Here is a 27,162-nt window from a genome sequence, read left to right on the forward strand (position 1 = left end):
CCCACAGGGGACCTGCGTTCACAGCCTCCAGAGGACCCGCCGGACAGGCTGTGCAGTCCCTGACGACACGTGAGCCCCTGGACTCCCCGGCACGAGGGGCAGGGCGACATTTCACCTTGTGAGTGTGTGCTAAGTCGCTCAGTTATCTCCGACTCTTTGCAACCCCGTGGACTGTAGCCCACCAGGCTCCTCTGTTCATGGGATTCTCCAGGCAAGAATACTGGAGTGGGTTGCCATGCCCCTCTCCAGGGGATGTTCCAACCCAGGGATTGAACCCTCGTCTCTTACATTTCCTGCGTTAGGCAGGTGGATTCTTTACCACTAGCACCACTTGGGAAGCCCTTTCCCTAACCTCACATCTAAAATGAACCTTCCAGATAGAAGGGAAACAGTCGGAGAGCGCTTGCTGCCAGCGCCACGGTGACTCGAGAGAGGCGGCGCCAGGCGCGTGCGCAGTCAGCGGGAGATGCGCCACGCTTCTCCAGGAAACCCTGAGTCCTGGGTTCTGACATCCTCCTCTCGTGCTGAACTTTAAACTGAAGTTAGCACCGGCGCTCCACTTACCTTCTGGCTCACCATAAAGCCTGGGTCCACTTGTCTGACATTTGTGAGGCCAGCGAGTGCCATCTCCCGAGGTCTGCGGGCGCAGCGCACAAAGAGCCTCTTCCTGGGTTCTGGGGTGTGAGAAGGTGGGGCGCCTGGGAGATCCTAGATCAAGGTTCTGCTGCGTTTAAAGCAACGCTTTTTTAAAAAACCTTTTTATTTTGTATTGGAGTATAGCTGATAAACAATGTTGTGATAGTTTCAGAAGGACAGCAAAGGGACTTGGCCATCTGTACACATGTATCCATTCTCAGCCATCCAGATATGTGTGCATGCCAAGTTGCTCCAGTCGTGTCCGACTCTGCGACGCTAAGGACTGTAGCCTGCCAGGCTCCTCTGTCCATGGAATTCATATACCCACTTTCAAAAGCAGGGTTTTCAGTCCAAATGTTAGCAGGAAATAGGGCCAAACACGGAATGACAAGAGCTACTTGGAGTATCTCTTTACTTCCTGGTGAACTCGGCCCGTGGGCACCCAGCTGTGCCCTGGGACGCGGGCTGGGAGGCGGCGGGCACTCAGGATGCAGCCTGGCCAAGCCCTGGCCTCACGGGGCAGGTGGAGGCTCCCGGCGCAGGAGCCCCAGCCCATGTCCTCTCTGCCCATCAGCACTGTCACCTTACGAATGACACTGTGCCGGGGACCCAGAGGGGGAAGGCGCTGAGCCCCTCTGAGGCCCGAGACTCACAACCACAGAGCGGGCACCCCGGAAGCCCCCGGCACACAAGGCTTTTCTGCGAGCCCACCTGCTGTTGTGACTGATGCGTCCCCGTCACCCTGTGGCCGGGGCTGCTCTTCGTGCTGCCTGTCCGGTGCCCAGAGAGCAGGGAGGACAGGCAAGACCAGGGGTCCCAGGGGTCCTGGCCACCTTCATCATGGTGGGCATGGAGTGCCCAGGGCCCCTCAGCCCTGCTCTCCAAGGCTGCCCTCCGCTGGGCTCCTGGCCCTTCGAGGCCTGGCATCCTCGCCCACGGTGCCCTGACCACAAGGAAGCTGCACAGTTGGACCAGGAGAGGGGCAGGGACAGCTGACAGATGGTGTCCGGAGCCCAGGCCTTGTGGCGCCTGCCAGGGCACGACTAAACAAACAGCTGTGGACCTGACATCACAGGGCTGCTCCACGGGACAGGCTCCAAGTGGCCTGCTCCTGGCAGAGACCCACCCCTGCCACGCAGGTGGTGACCTGGCCAGGCTGCACCAGCCCACCCACCTGCCAGCCAGGACTTCAGGCCAGGCTTCCACGTGCCGCACTGGGCATCCGCAGCACTGCGTGGAGGGGTCCCGCCTGAGGCCGTGCACAGACAGGGTGACCCACGCGGCCTGCGCCAGGTGACAGGCCTCTGAGGACCTCCGGACAGGAAGACTCCCTGGGCAGGAGGCTTGGCCACCGCTTGGACAGAAGAGCAGGAGGGCTGAGCAAACACAGGGACAAGCATCCAGGGAGGGAACAGTACATGCAAAGGCACAGAGGCCCCTGTTAGACTGGAGTGAGGGTGGCAGGGGCAGGGGAGGCCCAGTGAGTGGATCCAGGTGGGCAGACGGTGGGCCAACCGGGACGGGGCTCGGTCACCGAAACCAGGAGCCCAGAGCCCTGAGAGGCTGCAGGCAAGGAGGCCAGGGCAGAAGCCAAGCCAAGGGGGGCTCCCCTGTGGGCCGGGGCACCCCTGCTCCCAGCAGGCAGGAGACCCCCAGAGTGGACACAGCTGTGACCTGGGGTCCCCTCAGGCAGAAGGCTCCTCCCCTGTGGCAGGTCAGGTCAGCACCAGGCCGGGCAGGGCTGACACACCTGAGATCCCGGAGGCCCAGGCTGGCACCAGGCCCCAGATGCCACTCAGGCCAGACCTGAGACTGCCAGCCCCCACAGGAGCCTGTGCCTCCGTGTCCAGGCCCCGCAGTTCACTCTTCCTGGCAGGCCCTGGGGTGGGCCCGCCTCTCCCTTTACCAAGACCCAGCCCAGAAGCCCCCACGACCTCCTCTGGCAGCCCCTGGGGGGTGTCCTCTCCTCCAGGCTCTCAGGCCTGTTTGGCCTCTCCTCTTGGCTCCCAGGAGGCTGCCCAGGCCCTCTGCCCACCCCCCTCACCCACCGCTGGCACCAGCAGGGCCTTCTGCTTCTCTTTTTGTGATGCTGCATCGGTTGGAGCGACCAGACTGGGTCCCGGTCCAGAGCAAGGGCTGGTGAGGAAGGGGGGAAGGTGTCAGGAGAGTGAATGGGGGAGGAAGGGGGTGCCCACTGGACCCCCCTGTGCAGGACAGGACCAGGCTAAGCAGTGGCGCCTGGCCCCTTCCTTGCAGCTGCCCCGAGTTGCTGTCTGCCCACCACTCAGGGCCTGTCCCCTGGGTCCGTCCATCTATCAGAGTGACAGAGTAACCCCACCCAGCAGGGCTGTGAAGGTCCCCCAGGGGCTCAGGCCGTGACTGTCCAGCCTGGCTAAAGCTCGTGGAGTCCCTCTGCCCCAGGGCAGCAGACAAACGTTCAGCAAGTGCTGAATGCAGGGGCTCCGCAGAGCTGGGAGGCGAATCCCTGTGGAGTAAGGTCTCGAGCAGGTCCCGGGAGGCGTGGCTGCCTCCCTGTCCATCGTGAAGCCTCCATGGCAGCTGGACTGCTTCCCTGGTTACTGTGGTCCGGCGTCAGATCCCGAAACACAGAACAGAGCCCCCAGCGAGCTCCAACCTGGGCCCCTGTGGTCTGTACAGAGCAGGGTCTACTCTCAGGACGCCCGGTCAGTGCCTCCGTGGCCTGGGCACGTGCAATGCAGGGCCCCTCCACGTCCCAGCAGCGGCTCTGCTGGGCAGGCGGCCCTCACCTGGGCCTGGCCCCCACCCCCGCGGCACTCGCGGTGCTGGGCAGGTGGCCCTCACCCGGGCCCGGCCCTCCTGTGGCATTCGCAGTGCGGGGCAGGCTGCCCTCACCTGGGCATGCGAATGCTGGGCAGGCCGCCCTCACCCGGGCTGGCCCCTCCCGCTGCACTCACGGTTGCATTTATTCCGCTCTCCTGCCGACTCAGAGGCTGGGGGACCCCCAGCAAGCACCCCTTGGTTATGTGCATGGAGACTGAGCAACAGAACCCTTGGTGTTGACTCGCAGAGGAAAAGCTTATTCCAAAGGGTCAGGAAGGACACATGCCCGTGTGTGCACGTGTGCATGTGGAGCACACACTCCTTTCTTAGCTTCTTTTCAGAAAGCTTGTTACTTTATACTGGAGTTTAGCCCATTAACAGCGTTGTAATAGTTCCAGGTGGACAGCGAAGGACTCAGCCACACACACATACACGTGTCCATTCTCCCCAAACTTCCCTCCCATCCAGGCTACCTCGGAACATTGAGCAGAGTTCCCTGTGCTGTACAGGGGGCCCTAGTTGGTTACAGCAGTGTGTACGTATAAATCCCAGGCTTCTCTGGGAGAAGAGAAAAGAATCTGCCTGCAATGTAGGAGACCTGGATTCGATGGAAGATCCCCTGGAGAAGAGAATGACTACCCACTCCAGTATTCTTGCCTGGAGAATCCCATGGATAGAGAAGCCTGGCAGCCTACAGTCCCTGGGGTCTCAAAGAGTTGGACACGACTGAGTGACTGAGAACGCACACACATGTAAATCCCAAACTCCCCAAGTATCCCTTCCCCCATCCTTCCTTTCTGGAAACCATAACTTTGTCCTCTACGTCTGTGAGTCTGCGTCTGCGGTCAGAATATACATTGGTACACCGCTACGGAAAACTATGGAGGTGCCTTAAAAATCTGAAAACAGAGCTACGACGAGACCCGGCAATCCCACTCCTGGGCATACATCCGGAGAAAAATGTGGTCTGAAACGGGTACACTCGCCCGATGTTCATCGCAGTCTTGTTCACAGACGTCAGGACACAGAAGCAACGTAATGTCCACCAACAGGTGAGTGGACACAGAAGCCGGCGTGCACGTGCAGCGGGACATTACTCAGCCGTGGAAAAGGACGGAGTGGTGCCATTTGCAGCATCACGGTGGTCCTAGAGATTGTCACACTGAGTGACGTAAGAGCCAGAGAAGGAGAAGTACTGTGTGGCATCCCTCATTGCGGAATCAAAAAAGAAATGACATGAAAGGACATCTATACTTCTAAAGTGGGTTTTTCCAAGAGCTGAGCGAGAGTCAGCAAGCTATGGAGTGGGCTGAACCTGGCCCACGGCTCCTTCTGTCACCCAAGCGTCACTGGCACAGGCCCGCACCCCGGGACAGCTTTCTCACCACCACAGCGGGGCTGCGAGCTTTTACCACAGCCAGTAGGCCCACCAAGTCGGAAATGCTGGGTCTCTGGTCCTGTATGTGAAACGTGGGGGCGCTCTGCGCCAGCCAGCCTCACGGGGCTGGGAGTCCCTGGGGACAGAGCGGGGGAGGGCTGGAGGGCAGAGGCCAGCTCGCTCAGCTCTGTCCTGTTCTCGCTGACTGGACTTTGCCAGCTCCTCCCCAGACACCCCTGCTGCCAGGCCTTTACACGCAGGACAGACGTTGATAACGGTCAGGTAACGACGACAGCAGCAAAGGCGGGGGTGGAGCGGAAACCGACCCGCCAGGCTCGCCTCCTGGACAGCCCGGTGCCCTGCGGAGCCTGGTCATCCAGCACAGGGGCTGCTGGGAAATGCTCTGGGCACTGACCACGGCCAGGGCGGTCCTGGGACACAGGACGGCAGGCTGGGTGAGGACGATGGCCTCCCACTCGCTGCTGGTGGCCCCCCCGGCGGCCCTGAGCAAGCCGCTGTTCATCCCCAGCCGGCTTCTGCTGGGGCCTGGCCCCTCCAACCTGACCCCCCGCGTCATGGCGGTCGGGGGGCTGCAGGTGCTGGGACACATGCACCAGGAGGTGTACCAGGTAGGTCAGCGGGGCCTCGGCCCCGGCCCCTGGGCGGGCCGGTCAGCGGGGCCTCGGCCCCGGCCCCTGGGCGGGCCGGTCAGCGGGGCCTCGGCCCCGGCCCCTGGGTGGCCCGGTCAGCGGGCCTCGGCCCGGCCCCCTGGGCGGCCGGTCAGCGGGCCTCGCCCCGGCCCTGGGCGGCCCGGTCCAGCGGGCCTCGGCCCGCCCCTGGCGCCCGGCCAGCGGGGGCCTCGCCCCGCCCCGCCCGGTCAGCGGGCCTCGGCCCCGGCCCCTGGGCGGCCCGGTCAGCGGGGCCTCGGCCCCGGCCCCTGGGCGGCCCGGTCAGCGGGGCCTCGGCCTCGGCCCCGGCCCCTGGGCGGCCTCCTCCCGGGAGTGGGAGCGGAGGGGCTGTGAGCCGTGTGTCCACCACCCCCAGATCATGGATGAGATCAAGCAAGGCATCCAGTACGTGTTCCAGACCAGGAACCCCCTGAGCCTGGCCATCAGCGGCTCAGGGCACTGTGCCCTGGAGGCTGCCCTGTTCAACCTGCTGGAGCCAGGCGACTCCTTCCTGGTCGGGGTCAGCGGTATCTGGGGGCAGCGGGCCCAGGACATCGCGGAGCGCATAGGTAAGAGACGGGGCGGGGGTGTGTGGCCCCTCACTGCGTCCTTCCCAAGGCCTCCTGCGCCAGCATGAAACCTGGAAGCACCCAGGTCCTGCTCCCAACCTCAGGCCCTCCCCAGGCAGAAGCTGCCCGCTCCCCACGCTTCATGCCTCCACCTCCTGCCGGCCCGCTGCCTCCTCCCAGGATGCTCCAGGCCCCATCCCCTGGTGTCTTGGAACTTGGGGTCAGCAGTTTCCAGAGCCCACGGAGGGGTCGGCACTGCAGGGTGTTCTCGGATCTCAGCCCAAACACGGGGGACCCCCCCACCCCAGCTCTCTGAGGTCTCTAGGGGCCAGCCCCGCCTCTGTTACAAGACAAAGTTCCAGAAGCTGCATCTCCCATAAAATCTCAGAAGCAGTTTCTGGAGCTGCAAAATGCTGAGGTAGGGACAGAGTTTGCAGTCCAGAGTAAAATTTTCTGGAGATACAGACAAAAGTCAAAGCCCGAGTGTGCTTTGGGTTTAATGATTGATCGTGGTTTGGAAATGTTGTGAAGCTCCTGGGTGGTCAGCTCCACACGCGGCCCTGTTCGGTCCAGGTCAATGGACAACCCCTGACAGCCTGAGGGGGTCTTGACCCCTCGCCGGGGCCCCTCCAGTCTACACATTGGCTTCAAGGGGACCCCAGGTTGGGCAAGGCACCCTCCTGGCCTGGGGCTCCCCACCTCACCCCACACCCCCGGGCTGGGGCTCTGGGACAGTCTTGGGCCTCCCTGCCTCCTGCACATGAGGCTGGGGGTCTGCTGTGCACGGGGAGCAGGACAAGGGCCTGCTTTCCTGGAGCCCCCAGGCCCCAAAGAGGGCAAAGCCCGCTCAGGCCTCCCTCATCCATTCAGTCCTTCATCAAACGCTGTGGTCCCTCTGAAGTTACCTCTGATGTCACCCTCTGATGTCGTGCTCTGAAGTCACCTCTGATGTCACACTCCAAAGTCACCCTCTGATGTCACCCTCTGAAGCTCAGCCCTGCACAGATCCGCACTTCCTCTGTGGGGAGGGCAAGGGACAGGGGTGCTCCCGCCCGGCTGGGTTCAGGGAAGGAGGCCAGAGCAGGGGGCTGAGAGCTGTGGGACCTGCTCCCATCCGCGCGCCGCAGAGCCTGGATTCACCGAGCACACCCCAAGCTCCTCCCTGGGCAGCGGCTGGGCCAGTGTGGACAGCCCCCACAGGGCCCACCTGCTCAGCACGCCACATCCCCAGTGCTGGTCCCCACCCGTGTGCAGGGGCGCTCACCACTCACGTCGCCCCCAGGAGCCCGCGTGTACCCGATGGTCAAGGCGCCTGGAGGCCACTTCACTCTGCCGGAGGTGGAGGAGGTGCGGGGGACGCAGTGACCCAGGGCAGGGCCAGTCAGCTGGGCCGGCTCAGGGCGGGGAGGGGCCATGGTGGGTCCCCGGGGCTTCTGAGCCCAGCTGCCCGGCCCTGAAAGCTTTCCCACACCTGGGGCAGGTGGGAGTTTGACTAGGAGGGTTCTGCTCCCCAAGGAAGCTAGATCAGGACCCAGGCCATGGCAGGGTGCAGGGGCAGGAGTGGGGGGGGAGCAGGCCATGCCCTGAGTCTCGGGGTGCCAGTCCCCGCTATCGGGCAGGATCATCCCATCCAGCCCAGAACCAGGCTGACCTCATGCTGGCCCCAGGAGGATGGGGTGGGGGGCTGAGGCCACTCTGGCTCAGCCTCAGGAAGAAAGTCCACACCATCCAGAACAAGCCCTCCTCCCGGACCCGAGATGCCCAGCCCTGCCAGCACAGGCGGGGCCGGAGGAGCGTCTGGTCCCCGCTGCCCAGATCTGGCCGTCTATGGGGCCGTCTGTGGGGCGGCAGTGTCTGGGGCAGGTCTCATCCCACCCTCACAGGACAGTCTTCGTGTGAGGGACCGGCAGACCGGGGGAGGCCCCTGCCCCGCTGGCTCTGCCTCAGGCTGTCACCTTCTCCCTCAGGCCCTGGCCCGGCACAAGCCGGTGCTCCTGTTCCTGGCCCACGGAGAGTCGTCCACCGGCGTGCTGCAGCCCCTCGATGGCTATGGGGAGCTCTGTCACAGGTGATCCCATCCCCACAGATAAGCCTGGCCCTCAGGTGAGCCAGTGCCTCACAGGTGTGAGCCTGGCCCCCTGTCCTCAGGTGAGGCTGAGCCAGTGCCTCAGGTGAGGCTGTCCCTCAGGTGAGCCTGGCCCCTCAGGTGAGCCTGGCCCTCAGGTGAGGCTGTCCCTCAGGTGAGCCAGTCCCTCAGGTGAGGCTGTCCCTCAGGTGAGCCTGCCCTCAGGTGAGGCTGTCCCTCAGGTGAGCCTGGCCCCTCAGGTGAGCCTGGCCCTCAGGTGAGCCTAGCCCCTCAGGTGAGCCTGGCCCCACAGGTGAGCCTGGCCCTCAGGTGAGGTTGTCTCTCAGGTGAGCCTGGCCCCACAGGTGAGCCTGGCCCTCAGGTAAGGCTGGCCCCTCAGGTGAGCCTGGCCCTCAGCTGAACCTGGCCCCTCAGGTGAGCCTGGCCCTCAGGTGAGGCTGTCCCTCAGGTGAGCCTGGCCCCACAGGTGAGCCTGGCCCTCAGGTGAGCCTGGCCCTCAGGTGAGCCAGTGCCTCAGGTGAGCCTGGCCCTCAGGTGAGCCTGGCCCTCAGGTGAGCCTGGCCCCTCAGGTGAGCCTGGCCCCTCAGGTGAGCCTGGCCCTCAGGTGAGCCTGCCCCTCAGGTGAGCCTGTCCCTCAGGTGAGCCTGGCCCCTCAGGTGAGCCTGTCCCTCAGGTGAGCCAGTGCCTCAGGTGAGCCTGTCCCTCAGGTGAGCCTGGCCCTCAGGTGAGCCTGGCCCCTCAGGTGAGCCTGTCTCTCAGATGAGCCTGGCCCTCAGGTGAGCCTGTCCTTCAGGTGAGCCTGTCCCTCAGGTGAGCCTGTCCCTCAGGTGAGCCTGGCCCCTCAGGTGATCCTGGCCCTCAGGTGAGACTGTCCCTCAGGTGAGCCTGGCTCCTCAGGTGAGGTTGTCTCTCAGATGAGGCTGTCCTTCAGGTGAGACTGTCCCTCAGGTGAGCCTGGCTCCTCAGGTGATCCTGTCCCTCAGGTGAGACTGTCCCTCAGGTGAGCCTGGCTCCTCAGGTGAGGTTGTCTCTCAGATGAGGCTGTCCTTCAGGTGAGCCTGGCACTCAGGTGAGGCTGTCTCTAAGGTGAGGCTGTCCCTCCGGTGAGCCTGGCCCTCAGGTGAGCCTGTACTTCAGGTGAGGCTGGCCCCTCAGGTGAGCCTGTCTCTCAGATGAGCCTGGCCCTCAGGTGAGCCTGTCCTCAGGTGAGCCTGGCCCTCAGGTGAGCCTAGCCCTCAGGTGAGCCTGTCCCTCAGGTAAGCCTGTCCCTCAGGTGAGCCGTGCCCTGAGTGTCTGTCAGTGCTGGGGACAGGGCCAAGCCCAGCTCAGAGCCAGGCTGGGAATAGGGTGGGGTTCGCTGGGGTGCTGGCAGGCCCCTCCCCACAGGAAGTAACAGGGCAGGTCCAGCTCCCTTTCCCGCTGGGCCCACCCCAGCCTCTCTTATGTGGAGTGGGGTTCAGGCTTTCTTGGGGTCCTCCTGGCCCTGGGCAGAGGCTGGGTATACCCTCTGGTCTGAGAGCAGGATCAGGTGTCCCCAGAGTGCCACCCCCCTCCAAGCTGGGCCCAGGGCCTGCCCACCTTGCCCTGACCCCAGAGCCCCAGAGAAGCCCCCGCCCTCCACTGCTTCCCCAGGGCCCCCACCCCTCAGCGGGGTCCCTTTCTAGGACCAGCAGCCCTGCTCTGGACAGTTGACCACAGAGGGAAAGGAGAGAAACTCCACCTCCAGGCTGGATCATCCTAGCAGACCTGCTGTCCTCCAAGGGGCCACGGGGCCACTGGGCACAGCCCCAGCCAGACCACCTGTCCCCCGGAGTCCTGTCCAGGGCGCCACACTCACCAGCGTCGCCTGGGCTACAATTCCCAGAGGCCCACAGGGAACGCTCTTTGGGCCCTTCTCCTAGGAAAGTGCGGGTGGAGGAGGGTCAGAGGCTCAGCTCAGCCTCCTCCTGGACTCTGTCCTCTGCATGCGCTGGACGTCTGCCTGGTGGGCTGCCAGACAGACGGAAGGCCAGCCTTCTGCTGCCCAGCTTCCCAGACCCGACACAGCCCTGAGGCCTGCAACCTCAGGGTACCCAGCTGACCCACAGGATGCAGACTGCCTGGCTGGCCCTCTCAAGTACCTGTGTGGGGACCCGGGGTCTAGCGACCGGAGGCCCTGGCCATCCTGAGCCCCCTGTGTGATGTCCGGTCTGCTGGGGGCTGACCATGGTCCCAGCTCAGGGCAGGTTGCCAAGTCTGAGGCCCCGTCCTGCTCTCTGCTGCCCTCCCCCAGGCACCAGTGCCTGCTCCTGGTGGACTCCGTGGCATCCCTGGGCGGGGCCCCCGTCTACATGGACCAGCAGGGTGAGTGCGTGCCCCTACCCCAGCCTGTCGGTGGGCCCTGAGGGTCAGAAGTCCTCTCCAGTGTCCCGTGCCCCGTGCCGGGGCCTGCACGTCCGTCAGCCCCACATGGGGCCCGGTCTCCACAGGCCCCCGGGCACACACCAGCTCCTCCCAGGGCTGGACACCCTCCATACTGACCATACCCCATGTCCCAGCTGGGCCGTTGGGCCGGGACAAGCCCAGGGAGAGAGGGAGGGAGGAAGGGACGCTGCAGGACCAGCACTTGGAGAGGGTCAGAGCCCTGACGAGGAGGGCGCGGGCAGTGCCAACCAGGGAGGGACCTGGGTCCGTCCATCCAGGCCTCGGTTTCCATTGACCCCACCCTCAGGGAGGTGGCGGCAGGGCGGGGCTCTGATCCCAGCCCTGGTCCTCCATCCTCCCAGCTGGCTGCCTTCCCAGCGCCCTCCGCTGCTGCTGTCCGTGTCTTAAAACCCCGGGCAGTAGGGGCGCCCCGTGGACGGGCACCTCACGATGTGAGAGCATCACCTCTCCTCACCCCCGGCCACCCGCACCCTCCCTGCCTGCACTTTGACCCCAGCCGCGTGGGTCTGCCATGCCGAGCAGATAATAGCGGGGCCCTCCGGTTAGCTCAGCCCACCTGGAACAGCGTCGGGCCCGCAGGAGAGGGGTCTAGTCCCACAGCGTGCTTGGATGGTGGGTCCCAGGTCCCCCAACGTCTGCTGGGCCAGGCGGCCCCCACAACTCGCCCCCACGGATGGCCCCTGAGGGTGTGCCCCTGTCTCGCAGGCATCGATGTCCTGTACTCGGGCTCCCAGAAGGTTCTGAATGCGCCCCCGGGCACCTCGCTCATCTCCTTCAGCAACAAGGCCAAGTGAGTGAGCCCCGCCCACCCCCACCCAGACCAGACTGGCAGCGAAGGCCAGATGGCCCCCAGTGGAGAGGGAAGGAGAAACAAGACAGGCCTGGTGGGAGGCGAGGCCTGCCGGGGAGCCCGGGGTCTCCCAGCCCGGGTCACTGGGCTCTTCCCAGGCTGTCCCCTAGGCCCCTCCAGTGAACCCCAGCTGCACTTGCCCCCAGGAGAGATGAGGCCTCTAGCCTCAGTCTCCCCTCCATCATTTTTTGTGGGTATACTATTTTTAAATGATTTAGATTTAAATTTCACCATTAAACACAGAACTTAAGTATATGGTGACCCTATCTATGTTCAGATTTCTGAAGCAGATAGATGGACAGACAGACATCTGTGCAATAAACACTGTAGAACGTACTGAACAAATAGAGAAAAGCTCAGGGCCGGGATACCTGTGTGTCTTATGCACTTGGCATCCGTTTGGCATAGGGACAGGCCAGGCAACCAGGCAGAAAGCCCGCTCAGGACTGAACAGAGGCCCTTGGGTGCTGAGAGCGTCTCTCCTTGACTTCAGGCTTGAGACAGAAGGAGGAGTCTGACTCACGTATTGGTGATGTTTAATCACTAGGATTTGTCTGACTCTCTGCGACCCCATGGACTGCAGCGAGCCAGGCCTCCTGTCCATCACCAACTCCCGGAGTTTACTCAAACTCATGTCCAACAAGTTGGTGATGCCATCCAGCCATCTCATCCTCTGCTGCCCCCTTCCCCTTTTGCCCTCAATCTTTCCCAGCATCAGGGTCTTTTCCAATGAGTCAGCTCTTCCCATCAGGTGGCCAAAGTATTGGAGCTTCAGCATCATTCCTTCCAATGAATATTAAGGACTGATTTCCTTTAGGACTGACTGGCTGGATCTCCCTGCAGTCCTAGGGACTCTCATAGTCTTCTCCAGCACCACATTTGGAAAGCATCAATCCTTGTGTGAAGGCCCTTGCATTCAGGAGGAACAGCAGCAGCAAAGGATAGACATCAGTGAAGGAGCTCTTGCAGACTGGGCCTGCGGGGCGGGTCTGCAATGGGCGGACTGCCTGGAGCTTGGCGTGTGGCCGCCGAGTCCTGGGCCTGTACATCAAACAGCAATCTGGAGACAGCGTGGCTAGTGCAGTCCTCAGATTTCCCCAGCTTTCCAAACGAGTTTCCAGGATGCTTTCCTCAAACTGGGTCCCCCCCGCAATCTTTCTGTGTTTGAACTCGCCATCCAGCAGACCTTCCCGTCCGTTCTCTCTGACCTGAGAATACAGCAGGGCGACTCCACGGGAGGAGAGGGGTGGGCGGCGCCAGCCCGGGTCCCCAGGGACAGGCTCACACCCCCGAGGCAGAGGCACAGGCTGGACCCCGGGGGCCTGAACGCAGACACTGGGGCCTGTGGGCCCCGACCCGGCTCACTTCTGAGGAACAAGGTGCACTGCTGCTGGTTCTTTCTCCCCAGAAATAAGATCTATGCTCGTAAGACCAAGCCCGTCTCTTTCTACCTGGACATCCAGTGGCTGGCCAACTTCTGGGGCTGTGATGACAAGCCCAGGACGTGAGTGAAGCCTGGGGGAACAGGGACTGACAGGGAGGGGGAGCCCCCACCTTCGTTCCCCCGCACCCCAGCCGGAGCCACGGGCTCTCCAGTGCCAGGCCTGCAATGCCCTCCGGGGTACCCCCAGTCCTCGAGGCCCCGGGCGTGGTCCCCGGCCCCCTCCACGAGGCCCTCTTCTCCCAGAAGTCCTCACACTCCTGCAGGCACTTCGCACCTGGCCTGACAGCTTCTCAGTCTTGGGCCTCCGCTTCACCCACTTCTCAAAAGGAAGGCTCCCCAGGCTTCTCTGTGAGGGGAGCTTATCTTAACCTGAGCCCCTTACGTGACCCTCGGGGATGGGGACCCCAGGAACTGTGCCCTGCCCAGAGGTCACAGCGAGGCACCAGGCTCCAGGAGGGACCCAGTGCCCGGTCTCCACTGCAGTCCACCTGCCCCCACAGCCTGGCCGGTGCCCCTGCCCGGAGCCCCGCCTGCACCCCGATCAGCCGGGGCTGGGGGACACCAAGGCACCGCCCGACCGTACCCGCTGACCCAGGCCCCCTCTGCGCCCCAGGTACCACCACACCACCCCTGTCACCAGCCTGTACAGCCTGAGGGAGAGCCTGGCCCACCTGGCGGAGCAGGTACTGGGTGGGGTGGGGGGGCAGTCGGGGAGCCTGGAGCTGGGTCTCGCAGGGCGAGGCTAGGGAGCCCCCGGAGCCCCTCCCCGGGGTTTCCTCAGGCTGGGGGGCCTTGCTGGAGGAGACTGGGCCGGGGCAGGAGGGCTCTGGGTGGGGCTGGGGGCAGACACAGCGATGGGACAGGTGTGTTCCCGCTCTCTGGCTCCCAGTAAAGCACACGCAAGGGCCCAGAGGGGAGGCAGCCTGCGAGCGGAGAGGCCAGGCGGGAAGGAGAGAGGGCGGGCCGAGGGAGGGCTGGGGAGTGAGACCCCCTCCAGGAGCCCCACTGTGCCCACCGCTCCCAGGTAGGGCAGGAGCTGCACGGGTCAGCAGCGGCTGTGATGCCACCAGGGCGGCTCCCATGACCAGGGCAGTGTCCGCACTCTCGGGACCCAAGAGGCCCAGAAACGCACCGGGATAGCGCCCAGGGGCCAGCCCAGGGGCCAACCCAAGGGGCAGGGAGAGGCCTGGGCCGCGGCCAGCCTCAGTGAGGCTGCCGTGCTGCGCTGACCACGTCTGCCCTGTGTCCACTCACCTCACCACCGCCCTGGGCCGGGCGGGCGGGCCTGTCCCAGCCTCGGGCTGGCGTGTGCCGCCGGAGAGGCTGGGGGCTGCACACTCAGGGAGGGGTTCTCCAGAGCGAGGCCCCGGCTGTGAGCTCTGGAAGCAGGGGAGGCTGGGCCCCTGGAATAGGGCCTGTGGGGTCAGGGGCTGGGAGGGCACTGTCTGCATCTGGCCAGCCCCCCGCCTCTGGCTAAGTGCGCACCCCTCCCAGGGGCCTGGAGGACCCAACCGCCGGCTGGGGCCCAGGCTATTTCCCCTCCAGACCATTTCCACTCCCCCTGAGGGGCCCAGGCCCGGCCCTTGGGCAGAGTCAGGGCCCTAAACCTGTGGCTCAAGGGAGCTCCCAAGGGGCTCAGTGTCCAGGACAGGAGAGGAGACCCTCCCCAGGCCAGAGCGCCCCCGCTGTGGATGCCAGCCAGCTTCTCCCACTCTGGCCCCCGAGGAGGGAACCCACTCGGCCCCCAGCCTGCAACCTGTCCCTCCAGGGCCTGGAGAACAGCTGGCGGCAGCACCGCGAGGCCTCCGAGTACCTGCACGCGTGCCTGCAGGGGCTGGGCCTGCAGCTGTTCGTGAAGGACCCGGTGAGGACGGCGGGGCAGGGGGTCAGAGGGCAGGGGGCAGGGGCGGGGGGCAGGGGTCAGAGGGCAGGGGGCAGGGGGCAAGAGAAGGGAGTGAGGGCAGAGGGCAGGGGGCAGGGGCTGGGGCAGGGGCTGGAGGCAGGGGGCAGGGGTGGGAACAGGGGGTCGGAGGGCAGGGGTCAGAGGGCAGGGGGCGGGGCAGGGGGCAGCAGGTAGGGGTGGGGAGGGGGAGAGCACCTCTCCAGCCCCCGTCTGGATATGTGGGTCTGGGGTGGGGCAGTCACTGTCACGGTCACAGTTCTCTGGCCTCTGGATCTCAGGACACTTAAGTGGGTGCCCCTACTCCCCACAAAGCCTCCTGCCTGGAGTCGTTGTGGGTGATCTCTGAGCTGGAAGATGCCCCTCAGCCTGCAGAGCCCCAGCCAGACACCAGCCTGGAAGGGGTTAGGGATGGGGTATGCTGGATGAGCCAGGCACCCCGAGCTTCAGAGTGTGACCTGCCAGACAGCAGACACAGGGCAGGCTGGTGCGGGGGTGGGGATCCCTGGAGGCTGGAAGCCCTGCCCTGAGCGCCAGCCCCCGGGCATGGCTGCTGGGAGGGTGGGGACTCCGCTCTCTGGGTCCTTTCTCCCGCCTCCATGCTCGACCCTCCCCGCCGCCCCTCTGGAGGCCGGGCAGCGGGGCTGCTTGCCATCTGTCATGAGGGGGCCGAGCCCCGTGCGTCCTGCAGGCGCTCCGGCTGCCCACCATCACCAGCGTGGTGGTCCCCACGGGCTATGACTGGAGGGACATCGTCAAGTACATCATGGACCACCATGACATAGAGATTGCGGGCGGCCTTGGGCCCTCGGCGGGGAAGGTAAGGGCCCTGCGGCCGTGAGTGCTCCAGGCCCAGGCCTAGGCCAGTGGCCCACGGAGGGCCAGGGCAGGAGGAAGGGGACACCTTTCTCTGAACCCGGGAGTGACCTGCCAGCCAAGGGCACTCTCTGCCCCTCCTCCCGCACTGGGGGATGCCAGCCGGCTCTGCGCCGGCCTCAGTCGTGGCAGCCGGGCCCCCGCCCGAGGTGACCTCCTCCCCCGACCTGGCCCCAGGTGCTGCGGATCGGCCTGCTGGGCGGCAACGCCACCCGGGAGAGCGTGGACCGAGTGACCCGGGCCCTGCGGGAGGCCCTGCAGCGCTGCCCCCGCAGCAAGCTGTGAGCGGGCTGTCTGTCCCTTGTCCACCGTGGGAGCGGGCGTGTGGCCCTGGGGTGAACAGACTCTGCAGGGGGCACCGGACAGCTGCTGCCCAGCCCAGGCGGCTGCCCCGCCCCAGGCGGCCCGTCCCCTCCCGGTGAAACCTCCTGGTGTGGCCGCGTGGACCCTCAGCACCTCCCCTTGAGCTGTCGCCCCCATAGGTCCCCGGCCTCCTACGAAGGTTCAATAAAGAAGTGGCTTCATTAGTCTTCACTGTGTGGAGCCCTGCTCCCTGACTGCACCTGAGCTGGGGGTTTGGATTCAGGGAGCAGAGCCTTGCCGGAAGGATCTGGGCTGGAGGACGGGTTGTGTGAGTCAGTCAGCTGCCTGGGGTCCCTGTCACTGCACAGTCTGGGCCTAGATCTTGAGCCTGCAAACACCTCCTCTCCCACCACCTCCACAGAGGCCCCGCGGCCCACAGGGTCACGGCTAGGGCACCAAGAGCTCAGGAGCACACAGCCAGTACTCAGGCCCTGAGGAAAACCGGGCACACATGCAGCACCCTGCAGGCCCTGAGAGCCTGGGAGGGCCCGGCCCTGGGCCCCTCTGCACTCACATGTGCAGCAGAGGAGGGCCCCAGGACTGCAACCCCCTGCCCTGGCTCCCCCCTGCCCCCCCCTGACCCCCCCAGCCCTGGCCCCCCCCCCTGCCCTGCTAGCCCGGCCCCCCTGCCCCTGCCCCTGGCTCCCTGCCTGGACCCCGCCCCAGCCCGGCCCCTAGCCCCCAGCCCCCTGCCTGGGACCCCCTGCCCCTAGCCCCTGCCCCTCCCTGGGAGTCTGCCTGGGTCCAGCTCCCTCATCTCTCCTTCCTAGGAAGGGTCCGGCCAGGCCCGACCAGAGTGTGCTGCTGGTGGTCATGGCCACATCCATGTGTCCCGGTCCTCACTAGACCTAAGAGCCTGCAGGAGGCAGGCTCCCAGGTCCCGCTCTTGTCGAGATGGGCACTTGTCCCCCGGCAGCCCTGAGTCTAGGGGAGGGCTGGCGTGGGCCTAGCTCCGCCCCTGTGGCTCAGCAGGTGGGGGCTGGGCACAGTTGTGGGCCCTGGGTAGGGCCCTGAGCTGACCCGAGGCCTGCAGCCCGCGGCACTCTCAGCTACCAGGGGAGCTGGCGCCAATGGGCTGATCCAGATCCTGCCACAGGGCGGCTACAGTCAGCACAGGGGCTCAGAGGCAAAGGCCCTGAAACCCTGGAGCTCAAGTCCCCTTTCTTCCTGGGTGTCTTTCACGGTCTGTGCTGCTCGGCTCCTCCCCGGGAAAGTCCTGTCCATTTGGAGGTCCTGACGACCTCGTCCCAGGTTTTCTTCCGAAGCCCTGTGGTGTCAGCTCTCTGTTGAGGTTATAACCCCCTCTCGGTGACCCTGTGGGTGCAGTGGGGAAGGGGTCGAGGTTCACGTTTATCCAGAGGACACCCAATCCTTCCAATGTTTGTTGAACAGACTTTCCTTCCTGTCTGGTTGGCGTGGCCCCTTTTCCAACTGACCAGAGGTGAAGGTCTGCCTCTGCGCCTATGCGTTAATGAGCTTATCTCTCCTGTGTCCACACCGCACCGTCTTCAGTACGTCAGCTTTATCATAAGTCTTGAAATCATATACATCTTAGTCAGCTTGTCTCTTTCCTCAGAATAGCGTATTGGAATTTTGGTAGGAATTGCAGTAAATCTACGTATCTATTGAAGCTGAAGCTCCAATACTTTGGCCACCTGATGTGAAGAGCTGACTCACTGGAAAAGGCCCTGATGCTGGGAGGGATTGGGGGCAGGAGGAGAAGGGGACGACAGAGGATGAGATGGCTGGATGGCATCACCGACTCGATGCACGTGAGTTTGGGTGAACTCTGGAGTTGGTGATGGACAGGGAGGCCTGGTGTGCTGCGGTCCATGGGGTCGCAAAGAGTCAGACAGGACTGAGCGACTGAACAACAAAAAATGTACCAAGATGAATGGAAACATTAAAAAATTACAAACTCCCATTCATGAAGGTTAATGTAGGTCTTGAAAAACTGGACTTAGTTTTCAGTGTAGAGGCCTCACCCGCATTTTGCCCAGTGTCACTTCCCCGCCCTTTGTAGTGAAGGGCACTGGCAAGCATGCACAGAACTGCCAGCCCATGCCGCCAGGTGTATTTGCCGGACGTCACCACACAGTGAACCTGCGTGACTTCCTACAGGTCGTCCGGACAATGAAGCTCCATCAGGCTTACGTTGGGACACGAGCAGGGGGGTGAGCGCCAGTCTGGGGCAATGCCACGCGACACTGGTGCCTCTCCCACGTGACTGCAGGCTGCTGTGAGCTCCCTCCCTCGTGGTGTTGGAAACGGGGCAGTCCCCGCTAGGTAGGCGCCGGACCCCGAGGCCGTGCCGTCTGCCCCGCTGAAGGGAGCCACAGCGCAGCAGCTGGCTTGCCGCGTGTGACCTGGCTCTGTTTATGTAATCCCCTGCCGTTCACCATGATCCAACGGAGATTTTTATTTTCTGATTTGTCTTTAGACCCCTTTCTAGAGCAGTTTTAGGTTCGCAGCAAAAGTGAGAGGAAGGTGCAGAGGTTTCCCAAACACCCCCTGCCCCGCAGGTGTGCAGAGCCCCCATTCTCAGAGCCTCATTTTGACCTCTGCGCTGAGGTCATCCTGTGAGCCCGGGTCTCTGACAGTGGCGCTGAGTCCTGACACTGGCCTTCGGGACGTTCTGCCGGACTCTTGGCCGTGGCAGTTGGTGGTTATGTCTTCCCCTTGGTCTTTCCTGCAGCTGTAGCTCTTACCCCTGCTAAGTACAGCCCCCTGCGTCCACCCCAACATCAGAGAAATGACACAGGGTGGGCCAGGACACTGCACCCCTCACGAATCAGGTTGGACCAAGCTAACACCTTCTGCAGCTTCCTGCCTCGCGGCAGGGCGCGGGATGGGCCTGGGGGCATTCCGTGTCCCCTCCAATTAGCGTCAGCTCAGGCCCCAGGTCCCACGGCCTTCAGAGAGGCCCACCTATCCCCTCCGCAGCGTGCATGTGACCACTTTCCGGAGGAGGTCCAGGGAGGTGGCTGCCACATGGACTCACTGGGGTTTGCAGCCACCTTCTCAGAACCTGGGGCATGCGCTGTGGCTCAGAACTTAGGAGTCCCGTCGCTGGGAGGCAGAGTGAAGACTGCAGAATGCCTGCTGGCCGGGGCACCCAGAGGGTGGGCAGCCCTGCGGGGGGAGGGGCTACAGGCCGCCGGCAGTGCGCTGACGGGAGGTGGAAACAGCAGAGAGCTGAGACGACCAGGGACGGGGGCGCCATCTGCCGGGAGAAGCCCCCTCACCTGGCAGGGGTGCTTCTGCCACGGTGCCGCTGGCAGGGGGCTGCGGGTGACTCCCTCATGAACCAGCAGGTGAGGACTGGGGGCGGGCAGGGGTCGTTCACAGGGACAGAGAAGGGTGTATGCACACAAGCTTGTCCACTTCGAGTGTCCAGAAAGCAGGCAGTCCCAGCCCCCGTAGACACAAGCAGTGCTCTAGCAGATTCAAGGCAGATTCAGAGGCCCCACCCCCTGGAGCAGCAGGTGCAGACGAGCTCCCGGTCCCCCGAGGACTCTCAGCTTTTGGCCTTGATGACATCATACGTTGGGCTTGGCACACGGAGCGCACAGCACCTTCACCCCGGGGCCTCCGAGACCCACTGTCCAGCACACTTAGATGCCCACAGGGCTGCCCCTGGACAGGCGCGGGTGGGCCCTGGGGACAAGGCCCTCCACCCCCAAATCCACTCCAGGCGAAGCCTGTTCCCTCCTCCAAACATTCCCGGAGCCTCTGTGGGCGGTGCCGCCGGCAGAGGGCAGTGAGCCGGGCACCCCGCTCAGCGCTCCTCGGCACCCAGGGTCTTGGTCTTCAGGAAGACGCTCTGCATGGCTGAGACCCGCTGCTCGTCCTGGATGTTGAAGGCCTGAAACTGCAGGCGGGGCGGGACAGCGGGGTCACGGGCCGTCGGGGCCGTCGGGCGCTCCCTGGGTCTCTCCCTCTGGGTCTTCACCTGTGCAATCCTCCCTGAGGGTGGACACACCTGGGGCCCTCTCTCCCGGGCCCTTCCCTGGACGGGCCTGACACAGGGAAGCCCCCCGGGTGCACTGCCGCCCCACCCCACGCACCCTGGAAGGAGCCCGTGTGGGCTCTCAAGGTGGGGTGAGACCTGGACAGGAGCTGGAGGGGCTCTGTGGAGGGGGAGGGGAGACCTAACAGAGCCGGTGGAGCCTGGGGGCTCAAGGTGGGGCAGCGGGCGGACACACCCGGACGTGGGCTGGCCGAGGGACCCCCGAGTCCAGGGAAGCAGCAGGAAGCTGTCCCCAGCAGGCCTGGGGTAGCCGCACTTTCTCACAAGGAACGGAGCCCGGGGGGCAGGCGGGGCTCTTAGCATTTGCCCAGTGTGGGTTTGGGGGTAGTTCAGGGGGCACCGGGGGCAGGCTCAGATGGCCTGGTTCCGAGATGGGCCCTTGGCCCTTGAGGTCCCTGGCAGCTGGGGACTTTCATGGCTTGACGCTCCTGCTGCACTGCCCCAGCAAAGACTGACCTGCCCCACCTTCCTTGGCTCCTGACCAGGGGCCACACAACAGGGGTCCCTCCCCACCCACCATGACCCCACACCTGCCGGGCCCCCCAGCCTTTGCGCCCACCTTGTCCAGCAGGACATCGAAGTAGGCAGTGGCCCAGTAGGCAGGCCCGCCGGCGGGCAGCTGCAGGAGCGCCCGGAGCCCGCTGCCCACGCGCGGTGGGGGGCTGCGGCCCAGGTGGGTGGCGTGGATGCGCAGGGCGGCCTCGGGCTGGCTGGCAAAGCGCTCGACGCGCTGGTAGAGGGCGCCCAGGTCCAGGCCCGCGTCCTGCAGCAGGTTCCGCTCGGGGTGCAGGAAGTGCGGCAGGTTCCTGGTGGCCAGGCAGCAGAGCAGCACCACCAGGGGGCGGTACACGGCGCCCTGAAGCTCTGCCCAGTCCTCGGGCGCGGGGAAGAGCGCGGCGGCCCACAGAAGCACCATCTGCGGGGCATCAGGTCAGCCCACCCCGAGGAGGCCCCACCTGCCCACGCCTGCCCCAGCCTCTGTGCCTCCCTGGGCGTCCCAGCGGCCCCCACCCTGACGCCCCTCTTTCTCCCTGGCATCAAGCTCAGGGGCTTCTGAGGCTCCCACCATCCTCTGGGCCTTTCCCACGTGCCCCGTCCTGCACGAACTCCTACTGATGCCCTGCAGCCCTACACAAAATGCCCTGCCCGGTGACATCGTCCCTGCCCTCATCTGTGAGTCCAGGATGCCTGAATCCATCTGAAAGCCACCAGAACAGACTTATCTGCCCCCCTCCCCCCAGCACTTCCTCCTCCCGCACCCGAGCCCCCAGCCAGGGGCCCTTCCTGCCACTTGACGCCCTGCCGCACGCCCCCCAAGGACCCCAGCCTAGCCGCTCCCCCTTCACACGGGCCCGGGAGAGGCCACGCGGGGACCACAAACCTTCAAGTGGCCAAAGGTCAGGCCTGGGCTCCGGCCACCGTCCCGCCAGCTCTCATGGTTGACCCGGTCGAGGATGGACAGGCTGTCTAGGCGGTGGCCCCGGAGGCAGCCCAGCGCCCCCAGCAGCCTGGTGAGCAGGTAGTCAGTGGAGACCCTGGAGCCCATCAACGTGGGCGGTCAGCACCGGAGCCGCCCAGGCCTCCAGGCACCTGCTCAGAAAGGACGGTCGCCGCCTCGGTGGCCTTCTGAGCCCCACGGGATGGCCAGGCCACACAGGGGCTGGCCTGGTGCTCGCAGGCCCCTGCGCTTTTCAGGACCCACCCCTGATGGGCCCTCGGGGGCGGAACGTCCCATTTCCAGATAGAAGCTCAGACCCAGGATGTGGGGGGTGGCTGAGTGCCCCCAGGCACGTCTGGCCCTCTTCGTGTGGACAGGAAGATGCCACCGTGACCCGCCAGGGGTGAAGCAGTGGCTCTGTGTGGGCGGGCAGGGGCCGGGTGAAGCCCCCTGCCCAGTCAGGGTGACGTCTCCACTCCAGGCCAGGTCAGGTCAGGATGGGACACAGTCCCCAGCCCTGAGTTTGAGGGGAGCTCAGCCACAGCCCCATGCCCCCACCTCCCCTCACAGACACTGAGGGGGGCTCCCCTCCCCTGCAGGACGGGCCACCCTTCCTGAGCACAAGCTCCTGGAGGGGGACCCAGGACCCAAGGTGGGGCTGTGGGAGCTCCAGGGCCGGGTGGGGGGGCCTGCAGCTGGACGGCCCAAGTAGGAGCTGTCCCCTCCCTCACGGTGGGGGATGCACGTCTGGGAAAGGCAGAGCCCAGGGCCAATGCCTCTCCTCGGACACTGACCGCCCTCCCGCAAGGGGCTTCCCCGCTGCCCTGCGGCCCCAGATCAGTCCCCTGACCCTCGCCACTGTCCCACCTGAAGGGAAGGTGCTGGGTGGGGTGACAGAGGAGGCCACCCAGGACAGCCCCCCAGAGTTCCGAGTCCCCCCTCAGGTGCCTGACAGCGCCCCCTCCCCAGTGGGACAGAAGGCACCTCCCTGTCCCCAGCGCCAGGAGCTGGCAGCGGGGGGCAAGCAGTCTGGTGGGATCCCTGAGGCCCTAGGAACGGCAGCGCTGTTCAGGAGCCCAGGGCAGGGGTGGGCAGGGGACTCTGCAGGATCCCTGCCCGCAGTGGGGAGCAGAGGGGTGATGGGCCGCCCCTCCCGCCGGCTCCCCGAGGCCCCGCACACCCGAGTGCATCCTACCTCCAGAGCTCAGCGCCGGCCGGCACCAGGGCCACCTCCTGGCGGATGATCCCTCGCAGGGCGCCCTCAGGGAACCCTGGCACCAGCTGGGCCCCCTCCAGGGCAGGCACCCTGAGCCTCTTCCGCACCACGGGCACCATGTTGAAGTGGAGCGTCCTCCAGCCGCTGGACACCCGCAGGGACAGGCTGAGCTGCTCCTCCCTCAGGCTGTCCGCGCTCAGGGAGCCTGCAATGGGCCACCTGCTAAGCCAGCCCCTCTCTCGGGCCGGCCTCCGAACCCCAACCCCCGTGCCTCGGGCAGCCCTGACCCAGTGAGACCTGCTCACGGAACAGACGTCAGCGGTCTGCTCAGGGAAAAGCCCACAGGAGCACCCGGGGCGGGGGGCGGATCTCTAGTCCAGGGGCGCCCCCAGGGAGACCAGGCCGCGGACACCGTGACCTGGGACCTGGGACCTCAGCCTCCAGAGCACGAGGAAATGTGCTTCTGTTGTTTAGGCCGCCAGGTCCCTGGGGTCTGGAGGTTCCTAACCCTTGGCTCGAAGAGGCTGATTTTAAGGCTGAGCCCCACGCCCTGGGACACCCAGTGCCCCCTCAGTCCCTGGCTGCCTCAGCACCCCTTTCCTGGACCCGTGGGCCCCTAACCCCGGACCGGCGGGTCATAGCAGCCCCTCTGCTAGGGACACCCTGGGCTGCTGGAAGTCGGTCCCACCCTCCCCGCAGCCTGTAGCCCCTGCGGGTCCTCCAGAGGGTGGGGGCAGCTTCTGTGGCATTCCAGCTCCAGAGCCCGAGGGGGCCTGGCTATAGCTGGATATCCCCTGATCAGGCCCGCCTGCTCCCCAGTTCCCACCCCTGCGCCCCTGCGTGACCCAAGAGCCCCCTCCAGGCTCCACCCGTGACACCCGTCCAGGAAGGGCCAGGCCTGAGTGAGCACCCAGTGGCCCTGCAGCCAGGGTGGTGAGGAGCTGGCTGGGCACAGCCTCATCCAGGAGGAGGCCCTGGACCCCACCAGACATGCCGGCCTGGCACCGGAGCCTGCCTCCTGCTGCACATTCTAGCTGACCTGCTTCCCACTCCCCGCCTCCTCCCCAGACCCCAAGGGGCCCAGTCTAGCCTTGGAAAGCGCCCCAGACCACCAGGAGGGGACGTTCCATGCACCTTACCCCAAACACATACACACCCCGGAGAGAGCAGGTACTCTCAGGGCAGCAGGAGGGGCTCTGTGTGCGGCCTGGGTGAGGAGGGGTCTTCCCTGCCCTCCCAGTGCTGCCCAGAGAGGGTGCCAGGCCAGAGGCCAGGGGCCGGCCAGCTGGGGCCCAGAGGGCGGGTCATCAGGTCCCAAAGGGAGTCCCCAGCACATGCCCTGGAGGACCGTCTCGCCGCTGGTGAGCCCACTCTGCACTGCCCGCCCCGGGCCTCCCACGGCCCCGGGGTTCCGGGAAGAGCCCACGTGCTCCCCACCCCTGTACGAAGACCCCTCCCCCACAATGTCCGGCAGGGCAGCTCTTGGGCCACCTCTGGGACCCCGCCCAGAGCAGGTCCCAGCCCTACCACTGGGGCCACTCCGTCCCCTGCAGGGCTCTCTCCCCACCAGCTGAGTGGGGAAAGGGCTCAGGGACCCCCAGCCCCTCCCATTCAGCGTGGTTGGAGGCCCCTGTCATGCAGACACCTGGGCAGTTTCACTTCCTTATCTGCCTTTGTTCACAGAAAGGTGGCTTGGAAGGCAGCCAGCCGCACCCACCGTCCCTGGCACTCCCCGCCTCAGCCTGCCCGGTCTCACCGGTTCCCAGGGTGGGGGCGGCCTGAACCCCTGAGCCTGGGCTGCCGCTTCCCTTTTAAGGCAAGTGTCAGAAGCAACGCCTGGAATTTCCTGCAGCAGGAAGCGTGGGTGGTAAGGAGGGGCCTGGCCACTGGGCAGAGAGAGCCCTGCAGGTGACAGGGCCCCGTGGGACGAGCCTGCCCGGCTGCCGGCGGTCACTGCGAAGCTCGGAGGGGACCGGACAAGACGCGGGCGGGGCTGAGCTTAGGAGCGCCTGCGACAGGCTGCGGCCACCCAGTGGGGCGTGTCTGCCATCAGCTTGCAGCAGCCCTGTGGGGGCCGGGTGGACAGCCTCCCCCTGTGGGCTCGGAGTCCTCACGTTGGCTTGCAGACAGACGCCCGGCTCCCCCGGAACCTGCAGGACCTGAGCCTGGACGTGCGGTCAGACCTGAGCTCCATACGCTGGGCTGCCCGGGACAGGTCAGCACCCCTCGGGTGGCTGCTGTCCCACTCGCTGATGTGGGGCCAAGAGGACTCCAGGCAACAGCCACAGGCGCCTCGTCCTGTCCCCTCCTGGGGCAGCCGTGCAGCCTGTCTTGGTTCCCAGGCCTTGCCCCTCGGCCCTGCCCCCTGGAGGAGGCACTTCACCACCCAGGGCCCCCGCCGTGCTGGGCTGTCCTTCCAGCGCCCGTGAGGTCCAGGCAGCACCTGCTGGAAGGGGGCCCACAACTTCTGGGCCTGTCAGGAGTGCCGCCCACGGCCCCCACCCATCAGATCACATCACCAGGGCAACCAGGGAGACGCTGAGGCCAGAGCCTGCTCACCGGACAGTTTCCCACCACAGAACCTGCCCAGGGCCAGGACACCAGCGTACATAGAAACAGGCCTGTGTGCACCGGCACACACACCCCTTCACGCGTGTGCACACATGCACTTATGATCCCACAGTCCCACACTTGCACACACACACACACACGATCACACATGCATGCACTTACACACCCACATTTGCATTCACACGTGCACTCATGAACTTGCTATCTCACACTTACACACACAATGCACTCATGATCCTACAGTTTCACACTTATACACACACATGCACTCACCATCCTGCTACCCCACGCTTGCATACGTGTTCGTACATGTGTGCACTCACACACACGTGTGTTCACACACGTACTCACCATCCTGCTATCCCACACTTGCATATGTGTTCACACATGCACCCACAATCCTGCTATCCCACGCTTACACACACACACGCACTCATGATCCTAGTTTCATGCACACACACGTGTTCACACATGCACTCACCATCCTGCTATCCCACGCTTGCATGTGTGTTCACACATGTGTGCACTCACACACGTGTGTTCACACATGCACTCACAATCCTGCTATCCCACGCTTACACACACACACATGCACTCCGCACCATGTCATCCCACACTTACACACGTGTGCTTACACATGCATTCACGGGCCTGCCATCCCTCACTTACACACACACCCACACATGTGCGCACACATGCCCTCAGATCCCACAGTCCCACATTACACACACACACACCCTTGCACACGCATGTGGAGCATGCTCGCCCACACCTGGCATGATGAGGCCGTGGTGCTTGCAGTACACGACGGCCGCCACCAGCAGGTCCTTGAGGACCCGCAGGACCTTGCTGGGCACGATGTGGCCGCAGCACCCAGCGCTGCCCTCCGGGGAGGCCTCGAAGACGTCGTCCGCCTTCCAGCGCTCCAGGCCGGCCGCTTCCTTGGGGAGGCCCAGGCGGCAGCACCCCAGGCCGTCCCCCGCTTCGGCGGCCCCCATCTGCTCAATCACCAGGGCCTCGGCGTCCACCCACAGGGGCACCTCCACGTCCAGTGGGCCCTCCGAGGAGCGCAGGGCAAACTGGAAGGCCTCCAGGTCCCGGGAATAGTCCACGAGGAAGCGGGGGTCCAGGGCGTGCGCCCGCTCCAGCAGGGTGAGCACCACGTCCTCCGCGCGCTGGTGCTCCTGTGCCCGGGACGCCGCCCGCGAGCGCAGGGCTTGCAGGTAGTGGTGCCACAGGGGCACCTGCACGGCCATGGCTGCGGGCATAGCCCGCGGGAACGGGCTGGGAGGAGGTGCCTGCTGCAAGCGGCCCGGCTCCCACCAGCGACTGGCGGGCGGGCGGGCGGGGTGCAGCAGCTAAATAGCTGAATGGGGCCCCGGCTTTGAAGTGAGGGTGAGTCAGGCATCAGCAATTAGGAACGTCGCGGGCGGGCGGGGCCTGGCTTCCCTCCCGCCAGCCACCGTGGCTCCACGGCTCAGGCCCAAGGGCGTCCAGGCTTGGGACTTTGCCCCTCTGGGCCCAGCCCCCCCACCCCGTGCTGTCCTGTCCCGGGCGCCCCCTTTCCACCCTTATGCCCGTCACAGCAGCCACAGGTGGGACGCGGGCCATCCCCGCTGCTCGGATGAGAGGTGAGCAGGCCGAAGGCCGCGCCGACCCCTCAGTGGGAGCTGTCCACTGCAGCTTCCAGCACCCAGCAGCCTCTCTCTGAGGGCCAGGCTGCGAGGCTATGTTTCCATGGCAACCCAGACACCACCCCCATCAGGCACCTGTGCCCGCATAAAGCAGGGAGCCCAAACCCCCTGCCTCCTCCCCCTGCAGGGCATGTGTCCAGCCCCGGCGCCCAGCCCCAGGCCCTCAGACCCCTGAGGGGCCCACCTCCCACCCGCCTGCCCTTCAGCCTGAGAGGAG

The 27,162-nt window shown here is 65.1% G+C and overlaps 2 protein-coding genes across 2 annotated transcripts; one reads left to right on the forward strand and one right to left on the reverse strand.

Annotated features, from left to right (window-relative positions):
* The first annotated feature begins 5,214 nt into the window (after positions 1 to 5,214).
* Positions 5,215 to 15,918, forward strand: AGXT (alanine--glyoxylate aminotransferase). The gene is made up of 11 exons (XM_070365571.1): positions 5,215 to 5,445; positions 5,861 to 6,053; positions 7,336 to 7,400; positions 8,021 to 8,121; positions 10,412 to 10,482; positions 11,269 to 11,353; positions 12,822 to 12,917; positions 13,471 to 13,540; positions 14,626 to 14,721; positions 15,449 to 15,577; positions 15,811 to 15,918. Exons 1-11 carry the CDS (start codon positions 5,215 to 5,217, stop codon positions 15,916 to 15,918), a joined length of 1,245 nt encoding a protein of 414 aa, XP_070221672.1.
* A 1,987-nt stretch (positions 15,919 to 17,905) lies between these two features.
* On the reverse strand, positions 17,906 to 26,583 carry MAB21L4 (mab-21 like 4). Its single transcript, XM_014480034.2, has 5 exons — positions 26,024 to 26,583; positions 22,660 to 22,885; positions 21,408 to 21,561; positions 20,586 to 20,942; positions 17,906 to 19,867 (listed from the first exon to the last, which is right to left on the reverse strand). The coding sequence occupies exons 1-5, from the start codon at positions 26,517 to 26,519 to the stop codon at positions 19,775 to 19,777; spliced, it is 1,326 nt and encodes a 441-aa protein (XP_014335520.2). The 5' UTR covers positions 26,520 to 26,583; the 3' UTR covers positions 17,906 to 19,774.
* Positions 26,584 to 27,162: the final 579 nt, after the last annotated feature.

The sequence above is a fragment of the Bos mutus genome, chromosome 3 (genome assembly GCF_027580195.1).
Source record: "Bos mutus isolate GX-2022 chromosome 3, NWIPB_WYAK_1.1, whole genome shotgun sequence".
Taxonomy (NCBI): domain Eukaryota; kingdom Metazoa; phylum Chordata; class Mammalia; order Artiodactyla; family Bovidae; genus Bos; species Bos mutus.

What these genes read in the sequence shown, in the direction of transcription:
- AGXT (XM_070365571.1), top strand. Translation starts at nt 5,215, where the DNA reads ATGCTCTGGGCACTGACCACGGCCAGGGCGGTCCTGGGACACAGGACG. An exon ending in TATGGGGAGCTCTGTCACAG is followed by an intron (nt 8,122 to 10,411) that starts GTGATCCCATCC and finishes GCCCTCCCCCAG; the next exon opens with GCACCAGTGCCTGCTCCTGG. An exon ending in AGCTGTTCGTGAAGGACCCG is followed by an intron (nt 14,722 to 15,448) that starts GTGAGGACGGCG and finishes TGCGTCCTGCAG; the next exon opens with GCGCTCCGGCTGCCCACCAT.
- MAB21L4 (XM_014480034.2), bottom strand. Translation starts at nt 26,519, where the DNA reads ATGCCCGCAGCCATGGCCGTGCAGGTGCCCCTGTGGCACCACTACCTG. An exon ending in CCACGGCCTCATCATGCCAG is followed by an intron (nt 22,886 to 26,023) that starts GTGTGGGCGAGC and finishes GGCCCATTGCAG; the next exon opens with GCTCCCTGAGCGCGGACAGC. An exon ending in GCCGGCGCTGAGCTCTGGAG is followed by an intron (nt 21,562 to 22,659) that starts GTAGGATGCACT and finishes GATGGGCTCCAG; the next exon opens with GGTCTCCACTGACTACCTGC.